The 21,593-nt window shown below is 33.8% G+C and overlaps 1 protein-coding gene across 7 annotated transcripts in view; it reads right to left on the minus strand.

The window, feature by feature from the left end:
- LOC118183667 (uncharacterized) overlaps nt 1–21,593 on the minus strand; it is a 315,563-nt gene that overhangs the window by 180,971 nt on the left and 112,999 nt on the right. For all 7 annotated transcript variants that reach the window (XM_085808069.1, XM_085808070.1, XM_085808072.1 and 4 more), the window contains one exon: nt 21,153–21,356. In XM_085808069.1, the coding sequence (XP_085664195.1) occupies nt 21,153–21,356 (204 nt within the window). The remainder of the gene's footprint in view (nt 1–21,152; nt 21,357–21,593) is intronic.

A 21,593-nucleotide genomic window follows, 5' to 3' on the forward strand; every position in this document is an offset into this window, starting at 1 on the left:
TTAAATCGGTAACTTTAAAATACTGCTGGTTAGCACAGTACTTTACAGATACGGCGACAATATTTTAACACTTTACTGACCGATCGCCTATTGATTGACTTTTTATCGCCAACACCTACCCACCGGTAGCCCATTAACTTTTTATCACCAACGGCTATTGACCAATCGCCTATTAATCGGCCTTTTTTTCGCTAACACCTACCAACAGACAGCCTATTAATTGGCTTTTTACTCGCCGAAGCCTACTGACTGAAAGCCTATTAACCGGCTTTTTTCGCCAATGCCTACCGACTCATAGCCTATTAATCGGCTTTTTTCACCAACACCTACAGAACGATAGCCTATTAATAGCTTTTTTTCTCGGGGTTGCCTAAAAATAGCTTATCAATCGATAGCCATGTCGAAAAACAATTGCTTTTTGCTGGTAAAAGTATATTTTAGGGCACCCCTTGGCAATTTTTTACACCAAAAATGGCGACACAAAGCCAAAATAATAAGACAAAGAATTGCACAAACTAGGTATTCATGCACACATCAACTTATTTTCACTTAGAAGAAAATCCCATAATCGCACAAAAATGTCATTGTGCACACCCTTGACTTTATCTATGTACACATCAACCTATTTTCACTTAAAAAAACATCAGAGAATTGCATAAACTAGGCTAAATCGTTGCTACACAAAGACAAAATAACAAGACAAAGAATTGCACAAACTCGGTATCTATGTACACATTGACCTATTTTCACTTTTAAATTGCACAAAAATGGCATTGCAAACTTCCTTCACTTTATCCATGTACACAGTGACCTATTTTCACTTAAAAAAACATCAGAGAATTGCACAAACTATGCCTTACGCACTCCCTTGAGTTTGTTCATGTACACATCAATATATTTTCACTTAAAAAGTCAAAGGCGCACCCAATTCTACAGTAGAGGCTAACAAAAAATACATAATCTCAATAAACTACATTTTGAACCAAACAATAAAATAACATAAAAAAGGAAACACCTTTTATGCATTTAAGCACTACACAAAGCAAATATCTACTTAACTTATTTAGAGATTCATTTGTCTTCTGTCTGTGGCACACAAATTTCCTTAACAGCATTCAAAAACTTCCTAAAATTATCTGAACTAGAATACGTATATCGGCGTAGACATATAAATTCACAAAAATAAGAGTAAAAAATATACTATGTAGTTCCGGACTGTTTGGAAAATGGCTACTAAGCAAACCTTCATTTACACTATAGGCAATTAATGCACTTTTTCCCTTTCATTCCAAATCGTACAGAAACTTCAAATTAATCTTACTACATTCAGCCATTGTACCATCTAAACAATGAAACAAGCAAGGTACTTGCTAAGCAACACACACCCTAAATTCCCTCGATTCAAAATTTCACGGCATAATGAAAACGATTATGCCATAATAGGGTTTCCATAACATTCTGCTCAAGTTACCATAAATGATACAACAACTTGGCGATAAACGAAATAACAACTTGGAGATAAATGACATTGCTCACTAGCGCTAAGTGCGTTGCTTCATAAACTCCCACGTTTTCACACCGTTTTTAAAAAATTTACTGTTCATGATAAGCGAAAAATATGGTACTGGAGAGTTTTATTTAAAAAATTTATCAGATTGCCCAGACAGTTATTCAGGACAGGGAGAATCTGCCGCTGAGAGGCTGGTCAAACATGCGTGCGTATGCTGTTGAACCGCTAGCAATCGGTAAAGCGTTAAGCTTCTGTTTTGAAAAATTCAAATTTATTCATAATTTTTGTAGCCCCCCTGGAAAATTCTTGAGCTTCAAAGAATATCATCGACAGGCAAATTAGAAGACATTATTGTAATAATGATAGAAGCATAACTTTAGAGGATGCCTGAACGAAGCAAAACACTTTGAAATATAGATTGGGCCTTTGTGAAATAGGTTTACCAATAAAATGTAAATGACTAATAAAATGCAAAAGTGAAGGCAGCCAAACCACTGAGTTGCATAAAACAATTAAGTAAGAGTAATTGAACGAGATCTTTACGAACACGTTTAATTAGTTGTTTATTAGTTTACTTATCTGCAGCCTTCAATTCATCAATATACACACTGAGATGTATAAAACAGGAGTAATAATTATTTCCATAAACTTATCTCACACACCTAACAAACTGTATGTATTATAAGCATTGTTGTGAAAGGTTCACATATCAGCAAACTTCATACTAATGTACTATAACAGGGTTGCCACTCAAACAGGAGAATGAAATTTCTGACTTTTCCAGGTTTTCCAGGTACGTTTCAAGAAAATTCCAGTCTATCCGCGTAATGTACACTGCTCAAAAAAAAAAAAAAAAAAAAAAAAAAGAGGGACAGTGCTATATCTCCCGTTCTACTGGGCTGATTGACAAAATTCAAACTACGTTTTTCATGTCTCGAAAGCGCGACTTAGGATATATATTAGATTTATATATAGTACTATTCTAACATAGGTATTTTGACACAAAATCGGACTTTTTCTGAAATAACATCCCAATTTTTTTACATATTTCGATTCTACGACTCAAATTATGCCAGAATACCAAGTTTTGTAAAAATCGTACGAATAGTTTTTAAAATATTAGCTCTCAAAATTTTAGCTCCTCAATGTTAATTGAATTTGGCAAATATTTATTAATATCTCTTTTTCTATTAAACTTTTTTGATTTTTTCTCTCACATTTCGAAATTTTGGTTCATTCCAAATAAAATTTACCCATTTTTTGCTTTTTATTTTTTAAATTTCTATTTTTAAATAATTTCTATAGATTTTTCGAAAAAAATTTTGAATTATAACCTATAAAATTTTTACCATCATCTTAAAGTAGGTGTATTTTTAAGCATATCTGCAAAAAATTAGACTTTTTTATTCAAAATTTTCTAAGATATACACGAATTTACATAATTTCGCATTTTGAAATTTGGCACCTTTTTTTTGAGCGATAATAACGCCAAATGTGGTCTATGGATTTTTGTTACACCGAATTGCCACAGCTATTTTTAACCTTAAACTTCAAGTAAAATTTTACGGAGAATTAATTATATGACATTTTTTCCCTCAATGATGCGTAATAAATATTTATTAATACTATATGAAAGGCTATTTTTTTAAATTATAGATGATATTATTCAAATTTTTAACTATTTTTTTTTTAATTTCTCTCGTATCTTTTCTTTTTTTAAAAAATTTAAGAGTAAGTTTTCGTAAGAGTAAATTTTTACCTTCGGCGTTTTATCGTCTGCTACTTTACTTCGTTTAAATCGAATTGTCTAAAACTGAGAATTTTCGTTTGATATTTATTTGAATTTTATGACATTAACTGCATAATTTATTTCTAAACAAACTGTTGCTTTTGAAGTGGCTGAAAGAGCGGCTGATACTATTATCCATATTTTTAAAGCACAATATATTTTTATAGAAACATAATATTTGGAATAATCATTTTTTATAAAAGTCAAATTATGATATAAACATACAACTCTCTAGAGACTGAATTAATGGAAGTTCAATGGTTATGTAGAAATGATCTGCAGCTACTTAATGGCTGGATAAGTCAGCAGATTCTGTGGACAAGTAAGAATAATTATATAAACGACACCAACATTCTGGATTCAATAAACAATGAGGATACGATGTTTACTAAATGAATTTATGAAGTTTTAAAACATAAAAAATCAACTCATTTTTTTCCTAAAATGTATTTTTGTGCGTAGCGTATTTTCATTATATCCTTAAAATTCTAATTTAGAATGTAATTGTCAAGAACTGAATCCTAATCATCAGTAATATAATAAGTAATTATTACGGTTATTAATAAATCCTTCTTATAAAGTAATTGCAAATATTTCAAAAAACTTTCTGTCTGAAAATTTTTCTATGCAAATATTTTTAATTTATATTAATCAAGATTGCACACCATATTACTTATTTCCACTTCAATTCTTACCGTCAGTTCTAGTAGAATTTACAAATCAATTATATTTAATTAAGGATTGGATTGGATTATTTAATTATGGCAAAGCACACGAGGGCTATCTGCCTAAAGGGAGGGATGCCTTCGTGGAGGACTTTCTAAGGGAAACTGGCTCGTATACACGTTACACATGGGGAAAACCACGAAACCGCCCATGCGGCCAGCCCGTTCGCGGGATTCGAAACTCGAACTGAACTACCAGTGTTCAGCGTCTTTACCGCTCGGCCGTTGGTGGGCTATTTAATTAAGGAATGACCATCTAAGTTAAGAAACAGCGTACCGTAACAACATTTCAATTATTGGTTCCGTATCTTTCATGTTACTTCCGATTGGTTAGCTACATGATTTATAATGAGTATTCGGATTTTACTAGTAACTTCACTTGGAAATCGCGCTTAAACTAGGTTAGTTGGTTATTTGAACATAGAAAGAACATGGGAGCTATTTGATTAAGATGCTTTCATAGAGAATCTTTGTAAAGAGAACCTAAAAAACTACGAAAACCAACCATGCAGCCTGGGTTAGACTGAGCAGCAAACAATTAGTATTTAACAATCTTTTCTTTTTCAAATGCTAGGCAACTGATGAGTCTCCAATTAAATCTCCAATTTAATATTTTATTTGTAAATATTTAAAATATTGTTGTATTCTTTGACACAAAAAGCAGAATTTAAGTTTTGTTAACTCGTTAGTAAACTACCAAGCCGTAGTGCAAATGAATATTCAATTTCTTTGGCAATAATTGTATTCACTTAATATTCTTGGAATGTGAGCTAAAGAAGGAACGTTCTCGGAAGATTAAAGAAGTGTTTAAATCCAGTGATATTAGGTTTGTCTTACAAGCTCAGGATCAAAACGATTCTGCAATTGCCCGAGTAGTTAACTTGTAAATGGATGTGAATTAAGCAGATGACTTTTAATCTTACTTTATTCAGCCAGAAAACGTATTCCAAATGTTTTGTATTGCATGACAATGCATCTTTTCATTATTCAATAACCAGTCGGAGAACCGCTTGTGTTCGGAAAATAAGTATGTATATTCAATCGTCCTGCATGTTCTTCAAATTTGTCTTCTTGTGATTTTTTTTTCTTTCTCAAAAACTAAAGTTGCCTCTCAAAGGAAAGTTTTTTGACATTGAAGAGACAAAATTAATATGACATCTACTTTTAGAGGCATGTCAAAAACAGATCTCTACAAACCTTCTCTTCCATTACATGTTGTGCAGTCAGACAAAAAGTTCCATCAGCGTAAATTCTATAATCTATTTTTATTACACTCTGATTACTTTATTAACATACAGTGAATATATACTAAATCTTTTACTTTAGCTTAAGTAATTCGGAATTTTTGACGGAATTGTTGTCGGAACTAGGACTTAGAAGATAAGTCAAATTAAATATTTCGATAACCCAGTAAATTCAAGTTCGAAATTTCAATATTTTATTTTCGGAGGGAGGGGAAATGTTTTCAGTGTTGGTCCATTATACTAAATATATTTGCTTCGATTTTTTATTTTTCCATAAAAGCGAAAATTTTACGCATGGTATACATATAACGCATAGCTTCAAATTAAAATTTAATAATATACAGAGTGGTTATAATTAAAGTTCTACATTGAAACGGTCATAAAAGGAAAACTACTGGACCAAATGTTATCAAACTTGGAAATCGTGTAAAGGAGGTCATGGGCATTTATTTTCCGCGAAAAAAAGGAAGTTCGAAACCTCACCACCAGGGGGGAAATGGCGCTGTATGCAATATTGTTAAACGAAATATGGGTCGGAATCTAACTTAACCTTTTGTTAAACGGATTTAATATGTTGTATACCCTTAAGGAACTTTGAAGTAGGCAAATTACCATTTAAAGACGTTAAATTCGATAAATGTCGAGTGCGCCATCCCTGTAAGTGAGAAATTCGTCCGTGAAAACCACGAATTAGCGATTAGAAAATAGGACATCGCAAATCACTCTCACAAGTGCGTACAATCTGGAAATCGTTTTCTTACAGATCGCTAATTTGTAATTTTTTAAGCCTGAATTCGGCACTAAAACATGAAGATACTGATTCAAAACGCTTTTAATCGATTTGGGCCAAAGAAATCTCTCATGTTATCTATCTAGTTCCATTGCATTCTCCTACTGCATTCGATTGCATAACAGTCATTTCACACAGTTTACTGTTGAATGACAGCTAGTTTTATAACTGAACCATTTTTTTCTGAAGAGCAGTCGACAGCTGGACCACTGCGATTGCAGCTCACTTAGAGCCAATATTAAAATGTTTCGTGATACGTGAACTGCAGTAACGTGGCATTTTAGATACTACGATTTTTATGCAGGGCTGGGCACCACCTCAAGAGTGTCGCATAGTTACTTAGGCACCATTTCATGAATGAACGTCTTATAGGCCAACACTTCCCCTCTTCCCACCAGACCTCAACCTCTGTGACTTTTGTCTATGAGGTTATCTCAAAAGCACTGTTTATGGTGATAATCTAAACAATTTGGCTGAAATGAAAAATGTGAGACACTGATAACATTCCTCCTGATATGTTCCTGTTGTCCTGTAATGTGTATACGAGCCAGTTTCCCTTAAAAAGCCCTCCACGAAGGCATCCCTCCCTTAAGGCAGATAGCCCTCGAGTGCTTTGCCGTAATCTAATAAACCAAACCAAAACCAAACCTGATATGCTAAGAGCTGATGTTGAGAATGCAGTAACATGATTTAACTTGCTTTCGGAAAATGCTGGACGCTACATTGAACATGCTTTGCAACACGTTTCGGAAAATATTAAACACATTTAAAACAGATGTTTTCGTGTCTTATTTCATTTAACAATATTGTATACAGCGCCATTTTTCCCCTGATGGTGAGTTTTTGAACTCTTTTTTTTTTTTTTCCGCCGAAAATAAATTCTCATAACCTCCTTTACACGATTCCCAAGTTTGATAACATTTGGTCCGGTAGTTTTCCTTTTATGACCATTTCAAAGTGGAACTTTAATAATAACCACCATGTAAAATAAGCTTTAAAAGTCTGACAGTTTGGTTCAAGTCCCAACTTTAAAAAAAATATATATATATATAAATATAAATTTTTATATTAATTCTCTTAGAAAGCATGTTTTAAGAAGCTAATTTTTCTCTCGCGTTATAGATTGTATAAAAAAACATGATCTTTAATATGATTTAGATTGTTTCAGCCGATATAAGAATCGGGTTACTCCGTGGTACAGAATAAACCCTGCTGGACTGTTTTATTTCTTTGTCATTTAGCAAAAATCTTTTAATTAAAATATTTATCCGTTGGACTTCACTTTAAACTTTATTTATAGCTAAAATGACTAGAAAATGAAAAGCTGTCTTTAGCTGAAACGAAATTCATATAATTGATATTTTAAAAAATTGACAAGAATGCAAAATGTATGGAAGTCTAGCAGTCGAAAAATCTTAATTTTCTTGTGTGAGCACTGAAAATAACTGTAGAAGGAAAGAAGAAAATTAGGGAGAAAAGTAAGCAAAAATTTGCAGGGAAATTTGTCTGTCAGACGTACCAACATGTTCAAAAAGTTGGACACTTTCGAATATACTTTCAGGATACTTCAAAGAATTTAGGTGTTCAGAGAGAAAACACTTGGACGAGTACACCAGCAAATACCATCAATTGAGCTTGTGTTAACAGAAAAGACAAAACGATATCATTGAAGATTTAAGTGAAGAGCGACTGGTTTTAAACTATATGGTTGTGTAAATTACGTTATAGAACATCATACGTATCATAAATGTTGAATCCCATGATTTCCTCAGTCGAATTATTTGAAGATTCAGGAGTTTATCCAGTGATGTATGTGGATGTCACTTAAAGATGTTTTTTTTCCCTTCCTGATGAAACAGCGGCCGAGCGGTAAAGTCGCTGAACACTGGTAGTTCGGTCCGAGGTTCGAATCCCGCGAACGGGCTGGCTGCATGGGCGTTTTCGTGGTTTTTCCCATGTGTAACGTGTATGCGAGCCAGTTTCCCTTAGAAAGTCCTCCAGGAAGGCATCCCTCGGTATGCTTTGTCATAATAAAATAAAGCAAAACCTTTTGATGAAACCAGTCTTTCCTTTCATCTCATAGCTTCAAAATGTTTAGCCTCTAAAGACTGATAAAGGCTCTGACGAAATACTTCGTGAAGAACTTTCTAAGGGAAACCAGCTGTCATACGCGGTACACATGAGAAAATCCACGAAAACGCCCATGCAACCAGCCCGTTTACCGGGGTTCGAACCCCGGAGTGAACTACCAGTGTTCAGCAACTTTACCGCTCGGCCGTTTGTGGGCCTTTATGAAATGGAAGGCGATAACTTTATTTAAAATGATTGTCAGAAATACCAAAATGTTTCGAAAAGTTGGATACTTTTCAATATACTTTCAGAATGCTTAAAGAATCAGAGAAGAAAAATAAATTTTTTCGTAAAATTTAGTATTCGTATTTTTTTAAATTTAAAACTTTTCAATCTTATGATATTTGATTCTTGCGATTTCAAAAATAAAATATTTGACTAAAATATAAATAACATTTTAAGAAACCAAATGTAGGTTAAAATTGTGTAAAGCAATGGACACAATGATAAAACTGTTTAAAGCAGTGTATGCAAGTCATCCTAAGTTAAAATATCGGTTATACATCTCTCTTATTTATATATATTTTTTCTGAACAGAACATTGAAAGGCGTGTAAAACTGCGCTTTACTGTATTTTCTCTTTTAATATAGTATGCAGTTTTCAAACGCATCGTGGTCTGTGTGATGACTTCATGGTTTAATAAGGCACCATTTAGCAAGACGAAACAAACATTTATTAAATATATAATTCAAAGCATAATATAATAGTTACTCAGAGCAGTACGTCGCTCCTACCGCATAGTACAATCTACTACCTTCCTCTTCCGAGGCTAACATGCAACTCCTAATAAATACATTAACCCTTCTCGAAGAAGAGCTACCTGCGCCAAGCATGCTCTGTTGATCGCCAAACAGTCGCCAGATATCACACCCCCGTCGTAAGATTGTTGTTGATATTATTTACAAATCAATCAGCAATCTGGAAACTAAAATCTAGCAACTGTTTGTGATCAACGTGAAAAAGAAAAAAAACTACATATACTTTTATACATTCTCTCCTAATTTTCAAATCTCAATTACTATAGACATACCTCAATTTACTACATAAACATAGATAACAAATTTTTATATATAAACATAGATAAATCATTTTTAACTTCACTTGTTCCGAACCTTATTATTATTGTAACAATTCATCAATTCTTAATTCAAAGAAACCAAGTTGATATTTTCTTTTATAAACATGTTAAAACATACCCTAGTATTATTCCAATGATGACAGTAAAATTATTAAGTTTCTTATATATATATAAAATTATATTCTTAACATTCCTTTTAATTAATGATGTTGCAGCATGATTTAAATCCTTGGGAGACAAATATCTAAATTTACCACTTACCTCGAATATTTGTTATCCAATAATTTCTCTATCTATTTCAAATTACATAAACATCTTATTTGCACAAAATTGTAAAATGATTATGAAAAGCAAAGAAAACTATCTAATTATTAACTATACAAAATGTTCGTGAAGATGAACAGTAAATTAATGTTCAAAGTTCACAAGTGGGAAGTCTGGATAATGCATCCGCGTTTGACAGTTTTTTTCCAGGGCAATGTTCTATTTCGAGATTATATTTCTGCAAAGCTATGGCCCATCGTTGTAATTTGGACGATTGCGGAGCATTTCTCACTATAAAGGCTAGAGGATTATGATCAGTCACAATTTTCACCGATGAACCGAATATCCAAGGTTCAAACTTCTTCAATGCCCATACTATAGCATAAGCTTCTCGCTCTATTGTCGGCCAGCTCTGTTGAGGTTTCGATAATTTCTTGCTCGCGTAGCAGATGGGAAATTGCTTCTCTCCCCTTTGCTGTGACAAACATGCACCTATTCCGATTTGGGATGCATCAGAATGAATGACAAACGGATCCTGCAGTGTTGGGGTGATCAGCTCCGTTGACATCGCTAATCGTTCCTTCAGTTGTTGAAATGTTGACTCATGAATTTCTTTCCATTCGAGTATTTCCGGTTGTTTATTTTTCGTGAGTTCTGTGAGTGGGTAGGCGATCTCTGCATACCCTGGGATATAATCGCGATAATAATTACATAGTCCTAACAGACTTTTAAGATCTCTTTTCGTTTTCGGCGTTTCCAGCTTCTTGATTGCCTCTATTTTCTCGGGATCTGGTTGATGTTTTCCTGATCCAATGATGTGTCCTAAATATTTAATTTGAGGTTTTGCAAACGAACATTTCTTCGAATTGATAGTAAATCCAAGTGACTCTAGTTTGGTAAAAACTTTATCCAGATGTCGGAGATGAGTGTCGAAATCCGTGGAAAATATAGCTATGTCATCAATATAGGCTCTTGAAAATTGTTGAAATTCTTTCAGTGCGTTATTCATTACTCTCTGAAAAGTTGCTGCTGCGTTCCTTAATCCAAAGGGTAGCACTTTAAACTGATATTGACCTCGATGAGTTTTGAACGATGTGTACTCTTTACTTTGTTCCTCCATGGGAATTGCCCAATATCCTTTCAGCAAATCTAAAGTTGTTATGACATTGGCTCTTCCTATACTGTACATTAAATCAATGGCATTTTGCATAGGAAAGTCATCTGGCTTCGTCACTGCATTCAAAGCTCGATAATCTAAGCACAATCTGATATCTCCATTTTTTTTGCTTACACAAACTACTGGATGAGCTATTTCTGCATTACTTTCTTCCATTAGTCCCGATTTCAATAATTCTTCTACTTCTTCATCGACCTTGGGTTTCAATGCTTCAGGAATCCTATAAATGTAAGGTTTCTTCCTCTCCATATTGGGTATTAATCTAATTTTATGAGCTTCAACTTTAGCTATTTTCAGCTTTCCGGTGAATAACGCTCGGTGTTTGTTGATAAGAGCTATCAATTTTCTTCTCTGCTGCGGATTCAAATTTTCTAAATTCAGATTTGCATCTATTTTAAAATCTTCCAGGGGGGTCGAGAGATCTTTTCCTGGTAAAGTTATAATTTCTCCAAATTCTTCTTCATTTTCAAATATCACTCCAACTGCATTGACACTAGCTTGGAATTTTCTAATTTTATTTGCATGAACATGTTTGATCTTTCCATCAGGTAGTTTTACTTTATAGGAATGAGGTGGGCAATGATTCACGATTTCTCCTGGACCAGTCCATCGTGCATAGAGTTTGTTATTTGAATCTGGTATGAGTAAATAAACTTGTTCTCCGATTTTGAAATTTTTTGGTATTGATCTCCGATAAAAGTAGTCAGCATATTTTTGTTGTTTATCACTTGCAATTAAATTGGCTTGTTCGGCTGCTTGTTCTAACCTTATTTTTAAAAGCTGTAAGTAATCCACTGCCGATTCACTTAGATTAGGTGGTATAGGTATTTCTCCTGACCATGAAGACTTCAGTACTGCTAAAGGACCTCTTGGTTGTCTTCCATACATCAGCTGAAATGGTGAGACACCCGTGGTGCAGTTTGGTACTTCTCTGTATGCAAAGAGCAGGTATGGGATGTGCTTATCCCAATTCGAAGGATCAGTCCTGATGACATGATGTAACATTTGCTTGAAGGACTTGTTCCATCTTTCTACTAATCCATTTGAAGCACTGTAAGCAGGTGTAGAGAACCTAGGGTGAGAACCTAGTCTTTTCTGGAATTCTTTAGTTAATTTTGAAACGAAGTTACTTCCGTTGTCACTAGCTATTGTATTAGGGATTCCTGTTCTCATGAAAATCTCCAAAAGCGCGTCGCAAGTGGCTTTTGCTGTCAAGCTTCTCAGTGGAATGGCTTCTGGCCATCGGGAATGTTGATCTACCAGACATAACACATATTTATGTTTCCTAGCAGAGGAAGGTTCAATAGGTCCAATAATGTCGATGTTAACTGTTTCGAAAGGTAATCCTGGCCTTCTGACCGGTGTGATGGGAATCTTGTCAGATCGCTTTTCTGGACTTTTCAACTGACAATCTTTGCACGTTTTACAAAAGGTTTCAACATCTTGTGCTAATCCAGGCCAATAAAATGAATATCGTATTCGCTCCTTTGTTTTTCTTATCCCAAGATGTGCACCGAAAATGGAACTATGTGCTAATTCCAACACTTGTGCTCTTCTACTAAGTGGAAGCACTAACTGAAAAACATTCTGTCCTAATATTTTTTCTTGGTGATGTAAAAGATGATCAATAAATAAATAATTTCCTTTTTTTCTATTGCTAGCTTCCATGCTTCTCTCAGCGAGGGACAGTTAACTTGCTCTTCGCGTAGGCGTTCAGCAGACGATAAGTCTGTGTTTACATAAACACTCGCCTTCTTGACTTCCTCCTCTTCGTTTTTCTCCTCCATAAGCATTAGCGGGGGGGAATCGACGCTGTCGTTTGACTGTGCATTGGCGAATAAAGTTTGTAAGTTTTCGCTTCCGTAATTATTTCTTTCTGCGTTTGGTTCTTCTGCCGCAGGATTAATCAACAGTTCGTATATTTCTGGAGTTATTAGGCAAGGCACATTTAGCTTATCAGTCACTGCAATTAATGTATCCACAAAATTAAATATATTGCTTCCATGATCTTTATGGTAAATAGGTACACGGCAAACTTTTGCTTCAATTGGTTGTCCGAAAGCAGGTGTTAGCAATATTTTACCTCCTTCTCTCTCCTCTAAATTTGGAATGAGCGATGAATGTACGATCGTTATCTGCGTTCCAGAGTCTACGATAGCTTCGATTTTCACAGAGTTAATAAAAATATCTACTTTTTGCAGTGGTTGAACGATGCGTTCTGCGAATTCAGATCGTAGATGGGATGAGTCTACTTTAGCTACGATGGCTTCTTCTTTTGATGTTCTGTTTGAATTTTTTTGAGTTTTGGAATCATCCTTTCCCTTCTTATTTACTGCAGTTTCGTTCTTTCTTCTTTTGTCTGGACAATCTCTTGCGATGTGTTGATAATTTCCACAAATATAACATTCTTTTCTTCTCGCGTGAAATCTTTCGTGTTTTGAATATTCTTTTCTCATGGGTGGTGGAATATATTTGTCGTGTGCACATGTTGTATCCAGGAATCTCGGTGATCGCTTAATTCCATTTCGAACTTCGTCGAAAGATTTTCCTTTGGCCGTGAAATAAATATCACATTCTGTAGCTAATTCTTGAGGCTTCAGCCATTTATTTCCTTGGCGTATTGCGACGTGTGCAGCTGTTTCTTCATCTAATGCTTGGAATAATTTATCGGAAATAATTAACTCCTTGAGTGTTTAGAAATCCTTTACTTCTCTTGACTTGCAGTAATAGTCCCATGTAGCTGTTAGTCTTGAAGCGAACTGGATATGCGTTTCGCCGGAATAACGTTTAGTTTTTCTGAAGTTTTCTAAACAGGTTTGAGGAGTAGGTTGATATTCCTTCAGAACAAGAGTTTTCACTTTTTCGTAATTTTGCAGATCTTCCTCCTTTATATAAACAAGAACATTTGAAGCTTTTTCTCCAATTAATTTCAATAATATTTCTGATTTGTATTCTTCAGGAACTTTCTTGTGCTTAAATGCTCTTTTGATAGAATCGAAAAATATATTCCATTCTTCTGCTCTCTTCGGTACTGGTATAGTCAGTGTTTCTACTCCTTTGATCAGCTTGTCCAGGGAAATTTTGGTTTCTCGTTCTGTGTTTTGTATTAAAGGTGTTGGACTTCTACTTCCTTCATTTTGAGTTGCTCGAATCTTCGCTAGTTCTCTTTCTGTTCTTATTCTTTCTTCTTCCATTTGCATTCTTTCCATTTCTTCTTTTCTTTTTCTATTCTCCACTGTAGTAACCAGAATTTCTTTCACGAAATCAGCATCTTCGATGTATTCCTTGCTATTCTGGAGTTTGTGTTTCAGTTCTACCAGCTTCAAATCTGGGGATGCTTCTTCGCCAATTTCCAATAGAACTGTTACTAAATCCTCTTTCTTTGCGTTTTTGAACATTTTCTTCTATTTTCCTTTAGAATCAAGCCTTTCAAACGCTCGATTAAATAATTCTCATGTTTTTACTCTCTTTTGCAAATGAACACTTCTTTCGTTAGTTAGGCTTAACGTTTTTTCAACGCTCTAAGCTTCTAACCTCTCTGGTTCTCTCGTAAGAGAGCGTGTTGTGATGACTTCATGGTTTAATAAGGCACCATTTAGCAAGACGAAACAAACATTTATTAAATATATAATTCAAAGCATAATATAATAGTTACTCAGAGCAGTACGTCGCTCCTACCGCATAGTACAATCTACTACCTTCCTCTTCCGAGGCTAACATGCAACTCCTAATAAATACATTAACCCTTCTCGAAGAAGAGCTACCTGCGCCAAGCATGCTCTGTTGATCGCCAAACAGTCGCCAGATATCACAGTCTGGCTTACAAAGTATTCTTCCGAAAAAAACGCAGTTCAAATAAATAAAATCAAATTCTGGAAAATTGATATTAATAAATCTATTTAAAATGCTCAGTTCGAAGGAATAAATAGAAAATTTTAAAACAGTTATCTGAAGAGACAATGCAACACAAACAATTAAAATAAAACTATAAAAATTTAAAAATGATTTAAAATAATAGCTATGAAGAAAAATATATATAAAGAAAACTATTTGAAAAAAAAATAAACGCTGCACCTTTATTTACGCAGTTCGAATAGGTAAATAGAAATTTTTAAAAGAGTTATTCGAAAAAAAAAAAAAAACGTTCAACTTAAACAATTAAAATGAAATTCGAAAAAGAAAAAATTACTTAAAATAATAAGTTATAATTAAAAATATAATATAAAGAATATTATTTGGAAAAAAGGAACGATGGTGACTTTTTTTCCTAAGGACACTAGGTTGCCATATATTAAGAAGTTCGCCAAATGAAGTATGCTTGGCGCAAACTGACAAAAAAGTGCTAACATAAATTTGTGAATTTCTCCGTAAATTTTGCTCCAAATTTTACAAAATTTCATATTTAGGCGTAATTTGAGTCGTAGAATCGAAATATGTAAAAAAATTGGTATGTTATTTCAGAAAAAGTCCGATTTTGTGTCAAAATACCTATGTTAGAATAGTGCTATATATAAATCTAATATATATCCTAAGTCGCGCTTTCGAGACATGAAGAACGCAATTTGAATTTTGTCAATCGGCCCAGTAGATCGGGAGATATAGGACTGTCCCATTTTTTTTTTTAGCAGTGTACGTTGGCTATGCTAAGAGGTAAATTATGGTATTACTTGTATTGTGTAGCAAATTCACTTAATTATTCAATAAATCCCAGAGGACATTTATTCTTAATTATTCTTGGTATACTTTCTTTGATAATTTTGTTTACTTTTCCACTTAAGAAACTTAATAAAATTTAAGATATATACATTGGATAACAAATGTATGTTTTATTTAATTAATCTCATGATCATCACCAGTTCAACACGAGGCTAATCCGGTCCTTATAAATCACAACGCAATGCTAAATAGTTAAGTTAGATTTTAGGTAAATTTAATTTGTGTGAGGTATGTTCTTAAAAAGCACCTTAACACTTGAAAACACAAATATAATTATAATAGTTCTTGTTTTCTCCATTGAAGATTGAGATTAAAATCTTCCCAATCTGGAATAAAATAAGGCTTTTTTTGCAGACATTCTGCAGCTAAACGAAACAAAGAAATCTATTTTAATAAATTGAGGTATTTTATATTTAGTTCGCAGCATACATAAGAAAAAAATATATGCATTAAATTTCGTGATGGTATGTCATCATACTGCTAGAATTAATTTCAAGATTATGCCAGAGAAAATTTCCTGAAATTTAGAAATATTATTTACTAATAATTAATAAATTTAGAGGGAAGAAGCATCATTAAATTATACGAATAACATAAAAATAAAGATAATTACTTAAAAATTGAATTAGAATAATCAACGATATTTTAGCGAATATAGTTATATTACATGGTTAGCCTAGATGACAGATTACTATTTTTTATTTTACTGCAAAATGGCAAGGTATTTATTAAAAAGAAAAGTTTAAAAAGATTTTGCGGTAAAATTCTAGTATAGGGTAAGGCTTTGGCACGATTTTGAAAATTGTCGCCAAGACCAAAATGACCCGTTTACTGCACATCATCATGTCGCCAAATTCATACATGGAGATTATTTTAACCAAAAAACGTCTATGCAAAGAATCTCTAATTCTTTGGTCTATGTAAAGAAGAAAATTTTCCATACAAGTAAAATGCTATTACGCCGCTAGAATGCGGAGGGAAAATTTGCCAAGGGATTTGGCGACGGAACCTGGCGGCCAGAATTTCCCTCTCCGCGATGTGTACCGGAAATTGAGAAACGTGTTAAGAAGAAACGTTCTTTGAGAAAAAGAAAGCTACGAAAATCCGTTTTTAAATTATTGCGAAAAATCCAAGAAGAAACGTTTTATCAAAGGACGTTTCTTCTTGGATTTTTCGCAATAATTTTAAAAACGGATTTTCGTAGTTTTCCTCCCTGAAAATTACTAACCTATGAATTAATTTACTTGCGCCAAAAAATATTTTCTTTTAATTTAGAGTTTAACTACTTGCGCTAAGACTAAACTTCACGGTTGCGGTGCCGTGCGCTACAATATAGCAAGTGGTAAAGTGTCTCATTTACGCCGCTCCGCATCTGCGAGTGCAATCCAGAGCTGTAACTCGAGAAATAAACAATCTCGTTGTTAGGCGACGTGTGCACCATGTTATTTTCATTTTTGCGATAAATGCTTATCGACGTGGTGTTCACGTCGCTCGCAGTTTGAGACAAAAACATCTCGACGTGCGCGGCACGTCTTTTTAGCGCAAGTGGTTAAAGAAATTTTAAAGGATATTCATTTAATGAACTCTTGATAACGTGACCTTCGAACTTCGACACCGGTTTCCAGCTTTGGCGGCAGATATATCACGCATGCACAGCTGTTTCCCTCTATGATGGAACGGAGCCACGTCTGTTGCAGAGAGGTTTTCCTTCTTTACAATACATATTCTTTGATTCTAACCTCCATGGTACCGTATACTAAGATTAAACCCATTTTGTTTTATACGAGAACAGGTACTTTCTTTAGTTCATGCACTGCACATGCGATTCTCGAGAATACTGGAAACCAAAAGTTGCGGGAAACTTGCTTTGCCTTTCTAAAAGGCAATCAAACTGGAGCTGCGAAAATTGGCTCTATGCCAGCAGACACTCACGTGATAGGCAATTCGCCAAAAAAGTTATCTCTTCCAAAGTCGGCGCAAAAATCGCTTTTTTTGGCGGGATCATTGTATGAACTTCCCTGACTTTTCCAGATTTTGACAAAAATACTTAAATTCCCTGACTTTTCCCTGAATTTTTTGGTCAATTTTTGAATTCCCTGACTTTTCCCGGTTCTCCAGGTAGCGTAGCAACCCTGTATAAGTATTTCATTTTTATGAATTATTCCATTTTTGATTTACCAATTCTTAAAGAAAAGAACCTCCTTAAAAGAATTTCAATTTCTATGCCTACTTTTATCAAATAGCATTATGATTAATCATACACAATCAATCATGTGATCTCTAATGATCACCCATGCTTTCAGACAATTTTGGTTTTCTGTGGAGGTAATTAATTAAATGTCTTGTGAAAAATACAGGTGTAAAAGCAATAAGAAACGTTTTTTGTAATATGTGATTCTTCCAGAATAGGTACGAATGGCAGGTTTCTAACTGCAGCATTGGAGAAAAATTCATGTTCATCAATCTCATTTGCATGTATACCTGCAATAATTTACAATAGTGGGAAGAAAACTGTGCCGTCAGCTCTTTTTACATAGATCAACCAATAAAGAAAGGGTTTTGCTTCTATACTGTATATTTCTGGCAGCAATGCATTTCCCAAAGAAATTTATAGCATTTTGCATTTGTTGGGTGTTCGGAAAGTAATTAATTTTTTTTTAATGAAAATAAAAGATTTTCTTATAGTCAGTAAATATTTTATTGAATTATATATTGTTTGTTCTGGTCTAATACCTTTTGCCATCTTTCTGGCATCATCATAATTTTTTCCTTTGGCGGCAAGAAACGATACAGGTGATTTTTTACCTCATTTTAAGTAAAGATTTTACCATCTAAAAAAGATTTGTACAGACTGAAACAAATAATAATCAGGAGGCGCCAGATCTGAAAAATATGGTGAGTGTTACAGTATATTCCAACCACGCTGTAAAAGCTTTTGGAAAAATACCAAACTTGGATGAGGTTTCCCATTATCCATACACCTTTTCTATTGATCCAATCTGGATATTCTTTTTAAGTGATTCATTCAATTTGTCCTGCTGATTACAATACACTTCAAAACTGATCGTTGTGCTGTCCGGTAGAAGCTAAAAAAATTCCTTTGAAATACCACCAAGTGGTTGCATTGTCTTTTTTGATGAATATCGGCTTTCTAAGTGCTTTGAGGCGGTTCGTCTTCTTTGCTCCTTATGTCTTGCATTTACCATTGTTGCAGACAACCCACTTCTTGTCCCCAGCGATGATATGCTTCAAAAATGGGCAATTTTCTTCATGTCTGAGAAGCAAATCACAAACGTCAATGCAACAGCAAAAATTTCTTTCCGTGAGAACATGAGGCACACATATGTCAAGCTTTGGGATGAAACCTAGGCATTTCAAATGATCATGAAGAGTCAAATTCAATAAATTTAACCTCTCAGCAATCTCACAAGTTGTTATTTGCTGGTTTGCATCAATTAAAGCCTTTATTGTGTCTTCATCAGCTTCAAATAGCCTTCCAGAATGTGGTGCATCTTCAAGATCAAAATTTTTAAACCAGTTTTGGCACTGCCATTCTGTCAATACATCTCCATACACATTGGATAATTTTTCTTCTTGCTTCAACAGCATTTTTACCTTTTCAATATTAAAAAAGTAAAATATGCCGAAAATGCTGCTTTTTCACTTTCCATATTTGAAAGGGTACTGGGCAAAAAGTACTACATAGCATCAATCAAACTTTTTCATAAACAAGCCATGCTATATCAGCTGTCATTATATATTATGAATATGCAGCTAAAGTGTGAAGTTGGCTGTGAAAAAATACTATTAACCCTCTGTTGAGAAAAAACAACATTACTTTCCAAACAACCCAAGTCTCATAAATTTTTTACAAATGGTTATTGTTGATTGCAATTATTAGCTTCCAAAAGTGCTTCATCCTGTTCAAGGATGTAATAATGTGGTATGCTTATTCATTAATAAAATCAAAAATTAACTACTGAAATGATTAATGAATAATGAAATAAAATTTAGGGAAAATTTCTCATATTTGAAGTGCTATCCAAACAGACAACAGTTTCCCTCAACACCTTGTCGAAAGTAATTTTTCTAGGAAGCAAGCTTAGCTTTGAGGAATTTTACATACTTGTTCTAAGTACTGAGATCCTGAGATCCTTCTGTACCTTTGTCTAATCACCAATAGAAAAGATGATAGCCAAAAGAACTTTTTTGCAACTCAGACAAAATATTGCAACAACAATCCCACCTTTAAAAATAGTTCTGGCAAAATGCATTTCTAGGAAAAGTTTCCTATTGGATTTCATGTCTGTCAGTGTGATACCAGCTTTAATTTTCTGGAAGTAGTAATATTTGAAAACAGCGGTAACCACCCAATGGCCAGACACTTTCTGCAGCCGGTTGAAAATTCATGGAAAGATTACCTCTATTGACCCTGGACTTCTTAATGAATATATATATTTGTGCTGTTGATAGCATACAGTACACAAATACACACTGCGCTTCTAGATTCCTGAAAGCCTCACAAGAGGGGATATATTCTGACTTTGCTTTGCATGAGTGCTCAGTGCTGTATTATACCTTACGGATGTAAATAACATATAAAAAAGGTATTCTTCATTTCATATGCATGTAATTTTATATTGGTCTTTATTATTTATTCTATCGGCAAAAGCTGGAAGAAAACATAATGTGTAGCACACCGCATCAACACACAGCTTGTCATCCACTCTTTTAAAATAGGAAAAACAGATTTTGTGGGTATAGCTTAAAAAAAAAATGTTTAAAAAGAATATTTTGCTCATTAAAATATTCATATGTTGGTACCAACTATCGGATACTGTCCTTCCCTTACAATTTTCCCTTCTAAAACAATTTGAGACCTAAATGGATTAACCTGTTTTACAGAACTCAGTTAAGGATATAGATAGGATTCCTTCATTTCCTACTTCCAGCAGAAAATATTGGCTTCTTAGAACAGCATAGGCATCTGGAAGGATTTCACCTTTTTAAACACATCTGTCATCATCTTAACATTTTCATATAAATAATAAAGTAGGAAGTGAAAAATCAATATAAACAGTTGAGAAATGTGATGATAGAAACAACTGTCATAAGAAATTGAATACAAAGGCACCATTAATGACCTAGAAATTATTAGTAACTGCTTTCTCCTGTAAACAGTAGCTCTATTAAAAACTGAATGAACATTCTTGATTTGTACAGGACTTTAAATATTTTAGGTTGATGCCAAATTATTGAGATTTCTGGTAGTGATATTGATAGAGATTATTATTACAATGACCAATATCAATATTTATGCTCTCAGAAATACCAATCAATCAATCACAAGTGATAACTATGACAAGATTCAGTGTATACACATGGTTCACATTATGAAAGAATCCATGCCTTACTAACTACAGAATTTATTCAGCGGCAGAATGTTTAAATTTTCTGAGATTCAACTACTAATTCACAATGATTGACCAGAATCTACCTTATTTTCCTACACAAGAAAATGCTTGACATTGGAATATAAACTTTAACTCACATTTCTATTTGAAGCTATGTTTTATGAAGTTCTGAGAGAGATTATATTTTTTTAACATGTATTAATCCAAAAGTTAAATTATAAAGTTAAAAAATAAAAATTTTAAACACGGAAACCTTTTTTTGTACAAGGACACACGAGGGTTGAAAATAATAAATGAAAATTTTAACAAATAACCTTATTTTTTCAATTTTGTCTTGAATTTCGGGATGATCGCGCAATTTGTCCAGACCAAGAGGCAAAACTGGAGCTTGAGCTGCAGGCACATCTGCATCTTCATTAGCTCTTCCTTCTGCTTCATAATGACGACGAGCAGGAAATCCTGAATTCTGTTCTTTCCTTACATTGTCACGTTTTACAGATGTTATGGATCTTGCACGCCTTAACCATGAAGAGAAAAGGGAAAAAAAAAATCAGTATCTGCTTTTTAACTACATGCAACAAAAAAGAATTATGAAAAAAGATTTTTCAAACATCCATTTTAAAATCAATCTGGCAAATAGCATACTATTGACAATTTTATACTACAAATATAATTTAAATCTGTAAATTTATTACACTGTAGGTTAACTCCTTTAATAGTTCAAAAACCAAAATGGTGAGAGATACTTGAAATTT

This window comes from Stegodyphus dumicola, chromosome X1 (genome assembly GCF_044657685.1).
Source record: "Stegodyphus dumicola isolate Sdum_Otavi_A_Nest chromosome X1, ASM4465768v1".
In the NCBI taxonomy this organism is placed as follows: domain Eukaryota; kingdom Metazoa; phylum Arthropoda; class Arachnida; order Araneae; family Eresidae; genus Stegodyphus; species Stegodyphus dumicola.